General features: G+C 51.0%; 1 protein-coding gene across 7 annotated transcripts in view; it reads right to left on the reverse strand.

The window, feature by feature from the left end:
• LOC116952800 (5'-nucleotidase domain-containing protein 3-like) overlaps positions 1–13,277 on the reverse strand; it is a 40,268-nt gene extending 26,991 nt beyond the window's left edge. Inside the window, exons 1-2 of one of the 7 annotated variants that reach the window (XM_076074490.1) lie at positions 12,801–13,277; positions 11,912–12,431 (exon numbers count right to left, since the gene is read on the reverse strand). In XM_076074490.1, the coding sequence (XP_075930605.1) occupies positions 11,912–12,413 (502 nt within the window). In that variant the 5' untranslated portion in view covers positions 12,414–12,431; positions 12,801–13,277. Of the gene's footprint in view, positions 1–6,697; positions 7,004–11,911 lie in introns of those variants that run through there. The other 6 variants (XM_076074489.1, XM_076074493.1, XM_076074488.1 and 3 more) reach the window with 6 other exon arrangements.
• Positions 13,278–18,342: the final 5,065 nt, after the last annotated feature.

Here is an 18,342-nt window from a genome sequence, read left to right on the forward strand (position 1 = left end):
TGGCTGTGGTGGTGGTAGTGGTGGCTGTGGTGGTGGTGGTGGCTGTGGTGCCGGTGACTGTGGTGGCTGTGGTGGCTGTGGTGCCGGTGGCTGTGGTGGTGGTGGCTGTGGTGATGGTGGTGGCTGTGGTGGCGGTGGCTATGGTGGCTGTAGGCCTGGGCTCTGGGTCGTTCTTCGTGCTTTTGGAGTACCTGACCCTCTGCTCACGATCATTAAGGACCTTCATGATGGTGAGCGGGCCCGGGTAAAACTACGTGGCCGGGAGTCAGAGCCATTCCCTGTACACCTTGGGGTGCGACAGGGATGTCCTCTGGCTCCCACATTATTTAACATCTATTTTGACCACGTAGTTCGTGAAGCCTTCAATAGCTGTACCGGGGGAATCTCCATATGGTACAGATATAATGGGAGGCTAATCGATGCCCGGGTGCGGTCAAGGGATGGCTCCCTATTGCTCAACCACGTTATGTATGCTGATGATTTGGTAATAGCTGCTCAGTCAGAGGAGGAGTTGGAGACGCTGCTGCTGAGACTGGAGCGTGCCACTAAGAGGTGGGGCCTTACCATCAGCCCCACCAAAACTAAGCACCTGCCTGGGTATTTTGTACCATCGGACACTCCACCCCCACAACTCCCAATCGGTGATGGGGCAGTTGTGGAGAGAGTGGAGAGTTTCCCATACCTGGGCAGTGTGCTTATGACTGGCTCCAGTTTAACAGCAGAGGTCTCACTCCGAATCAGTCGAGCGGCAATATCTTTTCATCGGTTGCGTAACGCTGTGTGGAAGCTACCTGGTCTGTCGCTCCGCACTAAGCTTCAGGTCTTCTCGGCCACAGTCGTTCCCTCCCTTCTCTACGCTTGCGAAACGTGGACCCCCCTAATGGAACATCTTCGCCGGTTAGAAACATTTAGGCTGGCCTGCCTACGATCCATCCTGGGTTTAACCAGACTGGATTGTGTGAGGAGCTCACAAATCCTTGAAAGATCTGGGCAGGGTCCCATCGGTGAGCTCCTCCGGCAGGCAAGGCTGCGATGGCTGGGTCATGTAGCCCGCATGCCCAGCCACCGCATGCCGAAACAGCTTTTGTTTGGCCGGATTGAGGGGGCTAAGCGGGCGCGGCACGGGCTGGAGAAGAGATGGAGTGATGTGGTACAGGAGGACGTGGAGCTGAGTGGACTTGCCGATGACTGGTACCAGCGGTGTCAAGATCGGCCTCTGTGGAGGAGGCTCGTGAAGGATGCTACTGGGCAGTTGGAGGCAGTCGCCCTCCAACAACAACGGAGGGCGGAGGAGCGACGCTCAGAACAACGAGCGGAGCGCCGGGTGGCTAAAGCACAGCAGGTTGGCACAGTAGGGGGCACAGGTGGTGCATCAGCCAGTCATCTCAGTCAGTCGACCCGTGGCACCTGGGTCTGCCCAGTGACCTCCTGCCAGCGGGCGTTCGACACTTCACGTGGCCTCACGGTGCACATAGCCTGGCACAAGCGTCGTGGTGACGTCACCGCCACTTAGTGGCGAATGGCGGTTGTTGTTGTTGTGGTGGCTGTGGTGGCGGTGCCGGTGGCGGTGCCTGTGGTGGCTGTGGTGGTGGTGGTGGCTATGGTGGCTGTGGTGCCGGTGGCCGTGGTGGTGGTGGCTGTGGTGGCGGTGGCTGTGGCGGCTGTGGCGGTGGTGGCTGTGGTGGCGGTGGCTGTGGTGGCAGTGTAGTAGCGGTTAGCGCTTCGTTACGAACACGGCGACCAGAGTTCGATTCGCGCTCATGGCCACCAACACCGGTGATGATTATCTCAACCGGTCGTGGGCCTTCCCTGAGGTCGACTCGGTCTCAAATGGGTGCGATGTGTAAACATCGCAGCTCGGGAGACAAAGGTGGCTGGGCGTGGTGCCGGGAACCCACCCCCTCTTGTGCCGTGCAGGCCTTCGCAATTGCCATTCGCTAACAGCACTTGCCCCAACAGCCGGTTAAGACTATCCTGGGATCTTTGTCTTTGGTGGTGGCGGCACACAACATGCACGTCGTCATCGCGCGCGTCGCTCCGAGTCTGCGTCGCGTAGCTCCTCACGGAGGAGAGTGCTGGGAGTCACGAAGCCCCAGCGCAGTAACGGAGCGGTCAGATCGGGTGTCCACATAAACGCCGGGCCCCCAGGACGCGCCAACAACGCGCAACTAAAACCACGCCGATCGCAAAAGAGGGGGCGAAATTTTGCTCTGCTACTTTGCCGAACGTCTGACAGCAGCCAGGCACCACAAGGGACAAGTGACGAGTCTACAGCAATGTCCTTGCTCCGGCAACTTGACTTGCCAATCTCAAATTAAACTAACTCAACTAAAAACTGTGTTTTTTTTTTCACCAGTGTAAGCCCTCCAACTGAACTATGTTATAGCTCTTTTTCAGAAGTGACCTGGCTAGCCACAAATTATAGCTGTGGCTTCTCATCGTCGTCGTAATGACGTGGAAATTTATTGCAGTAGCAAAACACTCTAGACGCGTGATGTTATTCTAAATATGGAGGGAAAAACCGGAGGACCCGGAGAAAAATCCACGCGACCACGGGGAGGGAGACACGCACATTCAAAATATACAGCAAGTGCCAAGATCGGGGATCGAACCCACGACCTCCTGCGTACCAGGCAAGGTAGTTAACATCTCGCCGCCCGAACCAACGTGCTCTACGACGAGTTTCTATCTAATGTAAATCTAAATTCCATTGTGCAACACGCGGCCTGCCAACACTTCACGGGGAACGCGCCCGCTCTCATCAGATCCCAGAGGCGAAGCAGATTTGAGGCTGGATGATGCTTGGTGGGTGGGATGAGCCACCACCCACGAGTTTGTCACGGGGATGCGGGGCTGCTTCAAGCCGGCCAGTGCGCCAAAAACCCCATCGTTGTACTGCACTTCTGTGCGTCCACACTTATGCAGCCCCCACTCCCCGCTACCACCCGCGTGCACTTTTAAATCATCTAGATTGACAAACTCATTTCTTCAGAACTGCTTTTTGTGTTTAGGTTGGTGTCCTTCCCCTTGCACCGACAATTAGGGCGGTTGGCTACGTACGGTGCGAAAGAAGTTCAACACGCATACGCACATATCCAATGCAGTAGATGTCAAACTTTTCAACGTACAAACAAATGCCCCTTTTTCCCAATGCACGGCCACTGTACAGTCTCCATATGCGGCGGACACCGTCTCTACAAACAGCTGGGGGAGGGGGCGGGGGGCGTGGGGCGGGGTAGCCCTCCCTAGTGGAATGGAACAACTGCCCCCCCGCCCAAACACCCCCCCCCATCCGAAACACCAGGGCCACAGACTCGATTCCCGCAGCTGTCTCGTGCAAATCCCAGCGACGAGACGGACGGGATCTTCGTCGTTAGCGGGGGGACAAGGACGACGTTCCATGATCGAGTCCGCCAGGACCTCATCACAAAATCAGATCGAGACCTCGGCCAAAATGGTCGCCACGGTGGCTAGGAGATGTTAACCACCTCGCCCGTTATGCAGGAGGTCGTGGGTTCGATCCCGACCCTGACGCCTGCTGTATTTTCGGAGTTTGCGTGTCTCTCTCCCCTTGCTCACGTGGATTTTCCTCTGGGTCAGCCATGATCAACACAAAGCCTCCCCCCCCCACCAGGCAACCACCATCCCTCGCGATCCAGCGATGCAACGGATCCACTTGGCACCTGCACAAGATCCGATTTTTTTTATTGCTCCAACTCCACGGTTGGGACGTTGACGTCCGACGCCCTCCTGGGCACGCGAGCTCCACGTCAACCACCCCGGGGGGGGGGGGGGGGGGAGAGGAGAGAGGCCAGCATTCTGTTTTGAAGCGAGCAAAAATCGACTGGAGGCGGATTTGACATCCTGGGTCTCATCAGCGGAGGCGAGCTTGCTTGCCAAACAAATATCCGCCGGTTGCCGTACACGTCGTTGCGTTTTTCCCCGAAACTCTGAATTCTCCCCCTTGTTTGTTCAGCGTCTCCCCCGCGGGACAGAGGTCACACGATTCCCCTCCGAGGTCTTGCGTCTCTCTCCTCCTCCTCCTCCGACGATGACTTCGTGACAGTCGCGGAACCTTTGGCCACAACAGCCGAACAACAACAATAACCGCAATGGCAGCGCAGGCGACGGCCCAGGTCGCGAGATTCTACATCGGGTTGAGCTGTCGTCCGATCATCCTAGTCACCGATGACTTTACCGATCGTCGGTTAGGTTTACTCGACTCCAGGAGAACCCCTCTTATTCGCTGTGGCGAGATGTTAACTACCTCGCCTGGTATGCAGGAGGTCGTGGGTTCCATCCCGACCGTGACGTCCGCTGTATATTTGGAGTTTGCGTGTCTCTCTCATCATCATCGCGGTGGCTAGATGTTAACTACCTCGCCTGGTCTAAAGGAGGTCGTGGGTTCGACCCAGACCTTGACGCCTGCTGTATATTTGGAGTTTGCGTGTCTCTCTCATCATCATCGCGGTGGCTAGGAGATGTTAACTACCTCGCCTGGTATGTAGGAGGTCGTGGGTTCAATCCCGACCCTGACACCCATTGTTGATTTGGAGTTTGCGTGTCTCTCTCCCCGTGGTCGCGTGGATTTTTCTCCGGGTCCTCCGTTTTTTTTTCCTCTACGTTTAGAATTAAATCGCGTTCAAAGTATTTGGCTGCTAGAAATTTCCACGTGATGATGAGCCACTTCATTGAGCTATCACTTGTGAACAGGTCGATTGGCGATATTTACAAATCGTGCCAGGTACTCATTTGAGGCCCAGAATCAGTTCAGATAATTGTCACCTATGTTGACCTATGTGAGCAGGGAATCAAACTCAGGTCGTTGGCTAGCGCAGCACGGTAAATGCTGCACTACCGCTCTCCTCCGTAAAAAACACACAAAGATCCCCCGTATAGCCTTTCGCATACTGTTGGGGCAAGTGCTGTTAGCGAGCACCTGTGAAGGCTCCCCCACATACACACAAAGACAAAGAACCCCCATATAGCCTTAACAGACCGCAGGGGCAAGTGCTGTTAGCGAGCACCTATGAAGGCCGGAATGGCACACGAGGGGGTGGGTGGCCAGCACCACGCCCGACCGCCTTTGTCTCCCCAGTGACGATGATTACACACCGCACCAGGTACTCATTTGAGGCCGAGTCGACCTAGGGGAGGCCCAGAACCGGTTGAGATAATCGTCACCGGTGTTGACCGTGAGCGGGAATCGAATCTACACACCGGGAACGACGAGATGAAGGGCAAATGCCCCGTGGTTCATCGCACGTGCACGGTCTGACATTTCAGCCCAAGAATCTCAAAAACCTGGGGTGGCAGGGTGGCTCGTATGTCGCGAGCGCCGCGCTTGCCCCGGGAGCCTGGGTTCAACTCCCGGTGTCCATCATCGGCTTCTCGTGTGTTTTTTGCGGGTTGGCAATTTTTCAGCCTCGCCTTCCAAATGGATTAACGCACAGAGCCGTGGACACGTCCGGGAGTGGCTCGTAGACTCGCAGGGTGAGCCAGAGGACTCACGTGCATCCAGTTTAAAATGGGCTCTCAAGTCTCCAAATGCCTGCGCGTACACACACACAACACCCCCCCCCCCATCACATTAAATCGGAGTTCCATCCCTGACAGGTGAAGCGGTGGTTGGCGCACTGTGCTACGAGAGCTGGCGGGCCCCAGTTCAACTCCCAGCCACGGCTAACATCAGTGGCAAGCAATATCTGAACCGGTTAAGGGGGTTCCACCCACGTCCCCCGCACCACCCCGGCCACCTATTTCAACAACCCACACCGACCGTTGTGGTGAAGTAGGGGCCCATACAATCCCCCGCGAACCGACACGGAATGGGGGAGGCCCTTCAACCAGCAGAGGCTCGACAAAGGCCGTTCGATTCATTTTAAGTAACGCGATTGCGATCCGTTAAAAAAACATTTAAATAGAAACATTTTCGGCCCACGATCAAAAGTCAGAATTTTTAAGCAACGTCCGGGTAGGCTCTCACATAATTAAATAATAAAAATAAGTTATTTTATTTAACCGATGGTAACGCCCGCCAGAATGACAATACAACAGTTGCATTTTGGCAACGCCGGCACCAAATATTTTCCGACACGGTCGCCGGCGGGTCCCGGCTGACGTTTCCAATGTTGCGAAGGGGTAAAAGGCGCAGCCGTGCAATGCCCTGCTCACTCCACCGCTGGGTGGAGGGGCCGAGGGAGCTCAAAATAGCCCCCCCCCCCTCCCCCCTCGACGGTAATTTGGTCTACTCTTCCTCACTGGCCAGCCAAACACATTGGAGCAATTCAGAGTCACCCACACTTTACAACACCACGCGTGACCTGCCGTACGACTAACTTGGGGCACAGCCACTTATCCTGCTGGGTCTATGTGTATATATGTTGTATGTATGTTGTATGTATGTTGTATGCATGTTGAATTTCTTTGGCACTGCACGTAGTGCTAATCGCAGGTAGACAGAGGCGGTGGAATTGAGCGGGGGGGGGGGGGTGAAATAAACTTGCACCACAGTCTCACTGCCACGTTGGGTGATTGATTTGAACCGGTGACCTCTGAATTGCCATCACAGTGGCCCGACCGTTACCCCCACACGACATTATCGCCCCCCCCCCCCGCCCACCATCACACACAATGCATCTAACGTTACAGGCATCACGCTGTGCCACTCGGGGGGGGGGGTGGGGTATTGTCTTACGTAACGCCGAGGCCACGCATTGCGTCCGCCAGCTCAGACCATTCATCTCTTCATTGCACGCTTGGCAAAGGCGCCACGCAGCTCGTGAAGTGCTGACCAGCGAGCGGAGCGCGCGCTCTATGGCACCAAGGTGGCATGATAATGAGCGCTGCCCAAAAAAAAAACACGCAATGCGGAGGCAGACGCCGTGGCAAGTGGCCAACGGGCCCCCACCCCCCACCCCCCACCGTTGGCACCACGACGAAATGCTTAATGCGCGCGCACGGCCTCAATATCGCGACGATTCTTCGTCGATTTCTGGGTCAGATCGCCGCGCGAGTGAAATGTCGCATTGCCGTACGCCCCCCCCCCCTCCCTCCCCCCCCCCTATTCCTCGTCCCACCCGACACGGACCAGCTGATGGGAGCTGCGACGTGATGAGCGGAACTCGCCGAGTGATTTTCCGCTCCCGACAACACGGCCCACGGGCTCGCCCAATTTCATTGCTGGAAATCGATTTGTCGCTGCAATAGCTTGTCAAGGTTGTTCGTCCCGTGATTATATTTGTATTAATTTTTTTATTATTATTATTTTTCTACCTACGTGACTTTTACCTAAAGAACCAAAGAGTAAGCCCAATGAGTTGTCCGTGTCGGGCAGGGTTAGGGGGGGGGGGGGGCTTTAGGACGCAGCATTCTTCTGACGTGGTGGGATCCAGAAATCGACTGTGAATCGTGGCGAAACTATACTCGTGCGATATCAGGGCGCCCCCCCTTCCCCCCCCCGTAATCGTCACGTCGGGTTTTGCAAATTATACACGCTTGTTTGAATGTTAAAATGTTTACCCTGTAAACTCACTTGAGATGCAGCATCCATCACGTTTTGCAAGGCGCGTAAAGTTCGGGGTTTATTGGTTTATTTATTTTTTAACCGGGCGAAGAAACTTAAGGAAGGGCCCAGGATGAGTCTCGTTTGCAAGCGAGTGATCCCGAGCCGCGAAATTGACTAAACGTTTGTCTTAGGAAAAGATTATAACAATTCAAAGCTATCGAGCAAACAGAAATCGGTGCAAAAACAACAGCGTTACCTGGGGAAAATGTTTTCATTCAATCGTAAAATTATCATTCCTCGTTTTTACTTTTAATTCGAATTTAATTTCTCGGTGAAATATTTGTTTAAAAAAAAACTGTCAGTTAAAGTTGTAACGAAATGGCGATTTATCCATTAAATTAAGTGCTTTGCAAAAATGTCCGTCAGAGTAATTGACATTTGGGCGCTTTTCCGACCTCGTGACCATCGTGGTTCATTTCATGATGTCCTGTATCGCTGGCAAGCACGTGCGTTATGAGCGTCACAAATATCGCTTGCGTTACAATCAAACGGAAGGCGTACGTTGAGCAAGACTGCAGACAGAAATAACTTCTAATCTTTCTTCGTACCAAACGTACAGCGAAAGTGCTCAAACAAAGCGGTACAAATGTGACACCGTTGAAAAAAAATGTACCTGGTGATAATTGTCATATCGTGCAAATACGACACCGCCCATACCGTGAAACGTGATATCGTGTCCAACAAAGACAAGCGATTGTGGCGATGCAAACCAAACGATGACCTAAATCGTAAAACCCAGAGACACATAGAAACATAAAGACTCGTAGAAATACAGAGACTCATAAAGACACACAGATACATAGAGACCCTTCAATATACTTTAAGGACAAGCCACAATCGTGCGATTGAATCCATGCAACCCAAACCACAACCAAATAGTAAACCCATAGAGACATAGAAACATAGAGACACATGGAGATACATCGTGGCCGACAGAGAAACATAGGCACCCATAGAGATACATTCAGGACAAGCCACAGCAGTGCGATTGTACCCATGCAACCCAAACCACAGACCCAAGTAGCAAACCCATAGAGACACAGTGAAACACAGAGACTCAGAGACACACAGCAGCTCACAGAGATACGTAGAGACCCATAGAGACCCATGGAGACACGCAACCCAAACAAATGGACCACACAATAAGCCACTGTGGTCTACGCTCCTTCAGTGGAGGAGGATTATCAAAACGACACCAACTCTCAACCGAAGCCATCTCGCGCCAAGCCGACCTCGACAATGGCATTGGGTCTCCCGAATATACGGGGGTGCTTCAAAATGTTTTTTAACACTTCTGAAAAATGTGCAACAACACCACGTGACATGTGCCGCTGCCTCCGGGCTCTGGAAACCACCTGGAGACGAGTCCAGGCCACGCGTTGACAACGATGGCGAACGAGTGAGACTAGGCTCTGCTGTGGATCAATCAGTTTCAAAGACAATGCATCGTATACTACCAAGAGCACTTTTTTATTGTTTGCATGTTCACCACAAATATATGTGGTTAGGGGGGGGGGGGCGTCCATAAATTATGTCACGCGATTTTGGACGATTTTTGACCCCCCCCCTTCGTCACACGGCGTCACAAAAAGTCAGACCCCCCAACTCAAATATGACGTCACAAAGCTCTGCCCCCCCCAAAAAATATATAAAACATGCTTTAAAGCGCTTTAAATTATTGTCATTGTAGTTCGTATTTAATGTGCCGTTGCACTCTGATGTTGTAGGAGAAAACATTTATTAAAAAGTCTATTTAATTAAGTAGAACGTGTTGTCTATATTTATTTAACGTTGCGCATTTTGATGTGACGTCACATTTCTCAACCCCCCCCCCCCTCGTCACACATCGTCACAAATGTCTGACCCCCCCGCCCCTGGGTGCGTGACGTCATTTATGGACGGCCCCTTAATGCAGACATGAATCCTTGCAAAAGGTTTGTTTAGTGTTTAAACATCTTAACACAACTGTTTTATTATTGCCAGAAAGGGTAAAACCTATTCTTATATAAGTGGAGACTCTTGACTTTTTAAAGCTATTAACATGCATTTGTTATCACGTTAAAAATGCATTTTATCTGTTTTTTTTTCTTCCATATTCTTGGTTCTTTCGGTAAAGTCACGTAGAAGGGAAACAATAAAATAATAAAAAATATTTTGATTTAAAGCTTTCGTGACTGCAGTAATTCATATTCTTAGCTCTTTCGGTAGTCACGTTGAAGGGAAACAATAAAATAATAAAATATATATAAAACAATAAAAATTCTCACGACGTTTCGACCATAACACAAACGGTTATGGTCGAAACGGTTATGGTCGAAACGTCGTGAGAATTTTTCTTGTTTTATATATATTTTATTGTTTCCCTTCAACGTGACTTTACCGAAAGAGCTAAGAATATGAAATAAAAATATTGTTTTATATTTTTATTATTTTATTGTTTCCCTTCTACGTGGTGACTTTACCGAAAGAACCAAGAATATGAATCCCCGCAGTCACGAAAGCTTTAAATCAAAATGAGTTCCCCCCCCCCCCCCCCCGATTAAAAACGACAGTCACATACAAGTGTTTAAAACAAATGTTGAAGCCTGACGCAAGAACAGAACACGCGGTCACGTCCACCCCGACCTCACAACATTCCCGACACTCGTCGCGGAGGCGCTCATCAGCAAGCCACGGCCACTTCTCAACGCGGTTTGCAGGCACGCGTTGGAGCCCGGACAGGGTGACGATGCAGCCCCAGGGAAGTGCCAACGGAGGAGCTGGGCTTGCGGGTCGACGACCTACCTCTCTGGGACGACGCCATCGGGGGCAGTTGCCCGTTCAAGTGGCAGCGGCTCGGTGATGAGCGCCAAAAGCAGGGAAACCAACCGGAGCTTAACAATAAACGGGGATGCGAGTCGAATCCGGAGGACTGCGTGCGATCACCAGGCGGCCTTGTACGTGGGCAAAGCGCGTCAAACAATTCGGGGCCGCCGATTCGGATGTGGGAGCAACGCAGTCCAAAACCTCTCTTGATCGTGGGTCGTGGGAGAGAAACGCGGCGTTGAACGTCCTCTGGCGAAGTGACGGGGGTTTACCCCACCCCAACGCAGTGCCGGATGACCCTAGTAGCACAAGTAGCTACATTTGTAGTAGCTACAAAAGCGGCTACTACACGTGTAGTAGCTACTACACACTACACGTGTAGTAGCTACTGCACATGTAGCTACTACATGTGTAGTAGCTACTACTACTTACATGTGTAGTAGCTACTACACAAGTGGCTACTACACATGTGTAGCAGCTACACAAGTGGCTACTACATGTGTAGTAGCTACGGGCCCCGCACTTTCAAGGGCCCCGCGCTAAATGCTTTCAAGCTATCAATTCCGGTTCAGTGACTCTGCACTTGCTCTATTACTATAGTACTACACCGCCTTCAACTTTTACGAATGACCGGATGTTTAAGGTTAGCGATTTGTCGCATTATCTGGCTGTATAGCAAAAAAAATACTTTACTATGCAAGTTAAACATTTACGTGTTTTAATATTCACGTGGTTTTATTTTCAATTTCGGGCCCCTTCATAACATATGCCACAGGCCCTGCACTTAGCTTAATCCGGCACTGCCCCCACCCACGTTGGGATGATGCCACTGAGTTGTCTGTGCGTGCAGTAGATCATCGTCGTATACTCGTTCCATAAATAATCCGCGGTTATTGAGACCGCAGGGCGGCCCCCGCATACGGTTCGTATGCCCTTTGTGAATTTGACCCGAGGTGGCGAACGTGCCCGTGTGACACGTACATTTGAAGATATCACGGTGACCATAAAACGCCTCTCTCGTGCGTTCAGCTTCGGATGAGAGGAGTTATTGAGCAGACGAATCTACGTCCGCTATCAAACCGGGTAAATGTCGCAACCAGCCGGGCCAGAAAGGCAATCGAACGACCTCAACATCTCCATCTGCCAACTCTGCAACAATCAGAGTTAATGAAACCACCACCACCATCCCACCCAACCAACCATTCACCGATCCAACTGGCCACTCGCCCAAGCAGCTATACAACCCAGCAACGGATTACACAATCGACCAGCAAGTCACATGCAACCAATCAGTCAATTAACTAATCAACTACCCAATCGCCTTACGAACCACCGATGCAACCAGTAAGCCAGCCATGCTAATAACAAACTGTGTCGCCAATCAATCAACCAACCAACCATACGACCAAACAGCCATTCAACCAGTCAGCCAGCCAGCCATTAAACCAAAAACAAACCGGCACAATTAACCACTGAACAATTCAACCAATAAACCACTGGACCACAACGCAGTCAATTATTCCGAATGCTCCCACTCACCGCTGACCACGTGCTTGAGCCGCGCGTATTGCTGCCTCAGGAACTCTGGCTTCTGCTCCGGGGCTGTCCTGTCGTCACCACCACCTCCACCACCACCTCCACCACCTCCACCACCTCCACCACCTTCTGCCATTGGGGTCGAGCAGGACGTGAACGGGCTGACGTGGGGGCATTGCCCCGTGGGGCCCCCAGTGCCGACGAGACCGGCGCCACGGCTCTGCATTCGTATCTGCTGGTGAAGGTGTCCACAGTGGTGGTGGTGGTGGTGGCCATTGTGCTGGAGGTGCTGCTGCTGCTGCTGATGTTGTTGATGGCAATGGTAATTCCTCTGCTGCTGCTGCTGGTGGTGTTGCTGATGTTGTTGTTGGTGGTGGTGGTGTTGGTGATGAGTGCTGGACACGTCGACTGAAGAGGGCCCACTGCTAGCGGCCACGCTCAAGATGTGACCGCTCCTCGAAGCTGCCGTCCTGTAGACCGCACGCAGACCTCCGACAGGAGGCATGGCGGGAGTCGCTGAGATCTGTGATGGAGTGAAGAGCAGTGTGTGTGTGTGAACGTCTTTCGCACCCTACCTAGCCAGCCAACCGGGCTATTATGGGAAGTGTGTGTGTGTTATGAGTAACGTGAGAGGGTGTGTGCGGCTGTGTATTGTGAGTTGGTCTGCGAAAGTCTTGAGTGTGAGTGCGCGGCGTATAGGAGACGTAATTGATGCCACTGCGTGTGTGTGTGTGTCCAAGCTAAGCGAGAGTCTGTGTGTGCTCTTGGCCTGTGTTGGTGTGGATGAGGTTGTGTTGTGCGTGTGTCGGTCTGGCAGAGAGAACGTACAACGTTAAAGTGTGTGCCAGTGAGTGTACGTCGGAGTATGCGCGTTAAGTACTTGCAGTATTACTTGGAGGGGTGCCGTGGATCGAGTGTCGCATGAAATGTACGACGAACTTCTTTCGCACCGTACGTAGAGCCGACCGTGCTGATCGGAGGTGCGGTGTGCACCGAGTATTGGCGAGTGAATGGTGACGCTGAGCGAGTGTATGGTGGATCGCGTGTAGCGGTGAGTGTAGGTTCGAGCGTGTGTGTGTGTAGGTTCGAGCGATATGTTAGAGTGGCTGGATTCGTGCGTCTCTCTGTGTCTCTCTCTGTGTGCCTCTCTCTCTGTGTGCCTCTCTCTCTCTCTGTGTCTCTCGCTGTGTGTCTCTCTCTGTGTGTCTCTCTCTGTGTGTGTCTCTGTGTGTGTGTGTCTCTGTGTGTGTCTCTCTCTGTGTCTCTCTCTGTGTCTCTCTCTCTCTCTCTGTGTCTCTCTGTGTGTCTCTCTCGCTGTGTGCGTCTCTCCAACCCACGCAGACTAAAGCCGGCACCAGCGTGAACCGGCCTTATAATAGCCACATGCCACGTCACAGCCACACACTCACGCCCACCGCCCGCGTTTAACCCCTTCGGCCTTTAAAAAATGAGTAAGTACCGTCACCCGCCACTGGGGAGACAAAGGCGGCCGGGCGTGGTGACGGCCACGCCACCAAAGCCCCCTGGTGTGCCGTGCCGGCCTTTCATAGAGCTGCTGCTGCTTCTCTGGAGCAGCACTTGCCCCCAGCAGTATGTTAAAACTGTACGGGGGATCTTTGTCTTTGTTGTTTGTGCAGTGACAAGTCTAGGTCGACTCTGCCTTAAAAAAAAACGAATGTAATACGTTGTACTTGATGCATCGGTGGTTGTTGTGATCTGTGACACGTCTAGGTTGACTGGGCTTTCAAAAAATATGCATTAAATTTCGATTTAAAGCTTTCGTGACTGCAATGATTCATCTTCTTTGGTTCTTTCGGTAAAGTCACGTAGAATGAGAATAAAATAATAAATTGATAAAATATTATTATTAATATGCATTAGTCGGAGGACAACTTAATTGTTGCAGAGTGGTTGTGGTAGTGCCGGTGGTGATTTTGGTTGTGATGGTGGGTGGTGGTTGCAGTGGTTGTGATGATGGGTGGTGGTTGCAGTGGTTGTGATGATGGGTGGTGGTTGCAGTGGTTGTGATGATGGGTGGTGGTTGCAGTGGTTGTGATGATGGGTGGTGGTTGCAGTGGTTGTGATGATGGGTGGTGGTTGCTGTGGTTGTGATGATGGGTGGTGGTTGCAGTGGTTGTGATGATGGGTGGTGGTTGCTGTGGTTGTGATGATGGGTGGTGGTTGCAGTGGTTGTGATGATGGGTGGTGGTTGCAGTGGTTGTGGTGATGGGTGGTGGTTGCAGTGGTTGTGATGATGGGTTGTGGTTGCAGTGGTTGTGATGATAGGTGGTGGTTGCAGTGGTTGTGATGATGGGTGGTGGTTTCAGTGGTTGTGATGATAGGTGGTGGTTGCAGTGGTTGTGATGATGGGTTGTGGTTGCAGTGGTTGTGATGATGGGTGGTGGTTGCAGTGGTTGTGATGATGGGTGGTGGTTGCAGTGGTTGTGATGATAGGTGGTGGTTGCAGTGGTTGTGATGATGGGTGGTGGTTGCAGTGGTTGTGATGATGGGTTGTGGTTGCAGTGGTTGTGATGATAGGTGGTGGTTGCAGTGGTTGTGATGATAGGTGGTGGTTGCAGTGGTTGTGATGATGGGTTGTGGTTGCAGTGGTTGTGATGATGTGTGGTGGTGTTGGTTATATTGCGGTGGTTGTGGTGGTGATTGACTTGTCGTTTTGATTGGTTGTGGGTGTTGGTGTGTGACGCACCTAGGTCGACTCGGCCTAAAATGCACGTCGCACTTGGTGCATTGGTGGTGGTGCTACTCATGATGTTTGCGGCGATTGTGTTGGTTGTGATTGTTGTGGCGCTGGCGGTGATGATGATGGTGGTGGTGTTGGTTTGTGGCATGCCTGGGTGAACTAAACATGAAATAATATAAGTACAGTCGCACGTATTGAAATAGTTGCGGTTGTGATTATGGCGTTGGTTGTGATGTTGATGGTGGTTGCATTTGCGGTGATTTTGGTGATGCGTGTTATGTGGTGGTGGTTGTGGTGTTAATTTCTGGTGGTGGTTATGATCGCGTTGGTTAATTGCTGATGTTGGAGGTGGTAAAAATTGAGATTTGTGGCGGTGATGGCTGTGGGCGTTATTTTGGCGATGGTTGTCCTTTTTTTCTCATTTGTCCTACCCCACGCTCCTCAGATTGGCTACGTACGGCGCGAAAGAAGTCTAACGTACACGCCTTTGTCTTTCTGCCTCAGTATAATTCCAAGCACGTATAATCTGCCCGTGCCAATGTGTGCAACATTTCAGTTTTTTTGTTCAGTTCTCTTAACGACTTGCATCTCGAGGCGCGTTGATACTGTTGTTGCTTTCCATTGCTAACGTAATTGCTTGTTGGGCCGGTGGTGAAAATTCCACATTCCTATGGCGGCTGCGGATATACCCAGAGTGTTGCTTGATAATAATAAAATGCTTTTACGCATACGGTTGGAATGCACGTGCGGTCAACCGACGCTGATTTTCGTCAACCCCGAGTGCGTGTACAGACAACTTTAGTCAATCCACTTACTGGATGAGAGGGCCTTCCCACGCCGTGCAGGTCACCGGGGCTATGAGACCAGACTGGACCATACCAGTCAATGCGGGTTGGTGAACACGGAGGTGGGAGGGGGGGCGGAAGTGGCAGGGTGCTAACTCTAGATGTGGGATCAAAGTACAGGCAACAACAAGAAGAGATATTTTTTTATTTTTTATTCAGTAAAAAAAACTCAACAATACTTCAAGAGCAGCCGCACAGCAGCGTGTGGTGTACACGAGGTGGTGCGGGTTCTCAATAGACGACGCGTTACGAAGCAGCAGTTCCTTAATGAGCCGCAGGTTACTTGACCCCTTGCCCATGGTAAATTGGACTTCCATTGTGAACTGGACTCCCATGGTAAGCGGAACTCCCATGGTCGACTGGACTCTTGTGGTGAACTGGACCTCCATGGTAAACTGGACTCTTGTGGTGAACTGAACTTCCATGGTGAACTGGACTTCCATGGTCAGAGGTCGGCAACCAAAAAACAAAGAGCCGTTTATAAAAAAAAAAAAATCGAATTTCGAGAGGCGCCACTGCAGGGCCCTCAAAAGAACCACCGCTGAGGCACCCCGCAGGCTGCAGAGCCCCTGGTATTATAGCAGCAGCACATCGGTGGAATTTCGCTGCAGTTACCCGAATCGCTGCTGCTCCCGACGCGCCCACCACACAAGCCGGTTTGCATGTGACCTGGATAACTGATTGTGTTGTGCATTCAACGTGGCAGTCGTCGCCCATCCGAGAATTGTTCTGGCTCAAGTCTGCTTAGCTTCCGAGATTCTGACGCGATTAGGAGGATTGATTCATTAGCACCAGCTGTTTGTTATAGAGCCTCTTAACTCTGGTGCAAGTGCCAATCCCCATACGCGTACAGGGGAATCTGGAGGTAGGTGCTTTTGAACGGCAATTCCCTATGAATTAACAATTACAGAAAGTGACGTCACTTCTCTATTTTGTATTTGGGGCCGTTCTTCCTGTAATATAAAAAGCGCAGCCGTGCAATTTCTTGCTCGCGTCATTGCGAGCGGAGAGGGCCCTGCATTTGAGAGGACTATACCTTGGCCCTTTCAACCTGCCCAGACATCTTGGTGGGGGGGGGGGGGGGGTACCCACACTTTACCCCACTGCACGCAAACCACAGCTCGATTAAACTACAACGTTACCCAATCACTGCTGGGTGGACAGGTGTTGGGGGGTAGATTTGATAAAGTTGCGCCATTGTTTCAAATGCCGCGCCGGTAGATCGAACCAGCGACCACTGGATTGCTATGCCAGCATGCTATTTACGCCATGACCTTAAAGCGCTGTGCCACTGAAAATCACTACATTTGACACTACAGGAAGCGTCTCATCACAGCGACCGGTGCTGCAATGTCAACAACTCAGCCAGGCGTTGTTGTCTATGGAGCTCCTCTGTTTAATTTTACCATCACCCAGGATAGTTCACACTGTCACCTTGTGTGTTACACGTGCCCATGTCCATAAAAAAAACATAAGCAGCAATTACAGTGATTGATAATTATTGATGTTTGGGCTGGGCCACGCAATCCTCCCTGTTCCCAATGCATTTGTCCACAACACAGTGGCCTTAAAAAAGAGACGCGTTTGTCGACGTTCCGGGCAGTAGGAACTTTCCTGTAGCATATCCTGTAAATGGAAAAGGGTCATTGTCCGTTATTTACGAATGTGTCGAGTTTTTTAATGCATTAATTGTGCAGTGTGTGCCACTTGTCAACGCAGCAGCATTCCCAGATGTGTACCCCAATGTGTGTCGTCAAACCCCTCCACCGCTCGACACAGCCAACCAAATTGTCACATCCCACAGGCGTTTCAACGTCCCCAATATTCGTTTCAGAACGATGCTCACAATCCAACTGAGCAATTAAGATTCACAATCCTATTACGAATAATAATACAGTAGTGGCTACAAAAAAAACATCTATCGTTTTTAAGTTATAAATGACCGGATTGTCCAGATTATAAGACTTTTTTCGCTGTTAGTTTAACAAGAGTTCAGGGTGCGTCTTATAACCTGGAAAGCAACATGGGTGTGTGACGACATGCGCGTAACTTTATTGGCACTATCATTCATAGTTTGGGGTGCGTCTTACTTTCCGGAGCGTGATATCTATTCTGGAGAATACGGTACGTACATCTGACCCGTCGACCCATGCCTACAATTCCCGCAATATAATTGTGTTTCAGAATCGATGAGTACACCTGTGAAAAACGCAGTGCAGCAAATTGGGGGGGGGGGGGGGGGGTGCGGGGGGGAGGAGAAGTTTATGAGCGTTAAACAATTAAAGATAGAAACCTTCCAAGGTCAAAGATGTTTGCGCACTGCAACCGACTGGAACTGGCGTCGTTGTTTCTCAATCCTCATCGGTGAGCTAGAGCCAATAACCCGGTTGACATGGAACGATGGGCCAAACACGTTGATCCGTCCAATGGTTCCCAACGAAAAGTCAACTTGTGTTTATGTTAAGGCCGCAGTGTTATTGACGAATGTTTCGATGTTGTTGTTTTCTTGCTGCAAGGGCGACCTTAGGGGGTTGATAAAACAGGTCCCTGCAGGGTGGGCTGGTAGGAACATTGGAATTTTGCGCAATTTTATTTTTACACCCCAACAGCACGAGATTTTACTTCGTTAAAGTATTGAAAGGGGACGGACGGACACATTAATCTATTGCAGGCTGGTACACTCAGTTTACAACTTCGTTCCTACCAGTATAAACACGCTATAATGAGCATACATTTCAATAAATAAATTATACTATCAATTGAGCCGTGTTTTCTTCTTTCGTACGGCATTGTGAAAAGCAACAGTTTTTATTTTTTCTTAATGATCTTCATGAATGAATGCAAAGGTTCCACATCCAGTCCAATGACGTGCTTGACGCAGTGTGGAT

Source organism: Petromyzon marinus, chromosome 48 (genome assembly GCF_048934315.1).
Source record: "Petromyzon marinus isolate PM22_M1 ecotype Great Lakes invasive population chromosome 48, UKy_Petmar_22M1.pri1.0, whole genome shotgun sequence".
NCBI lineage: Eukaryota > Metazoa > Chordata > Hyperoartia > Petromyzontiformes > Petromyzontidae > Petromyzon > Petromyzon marinus.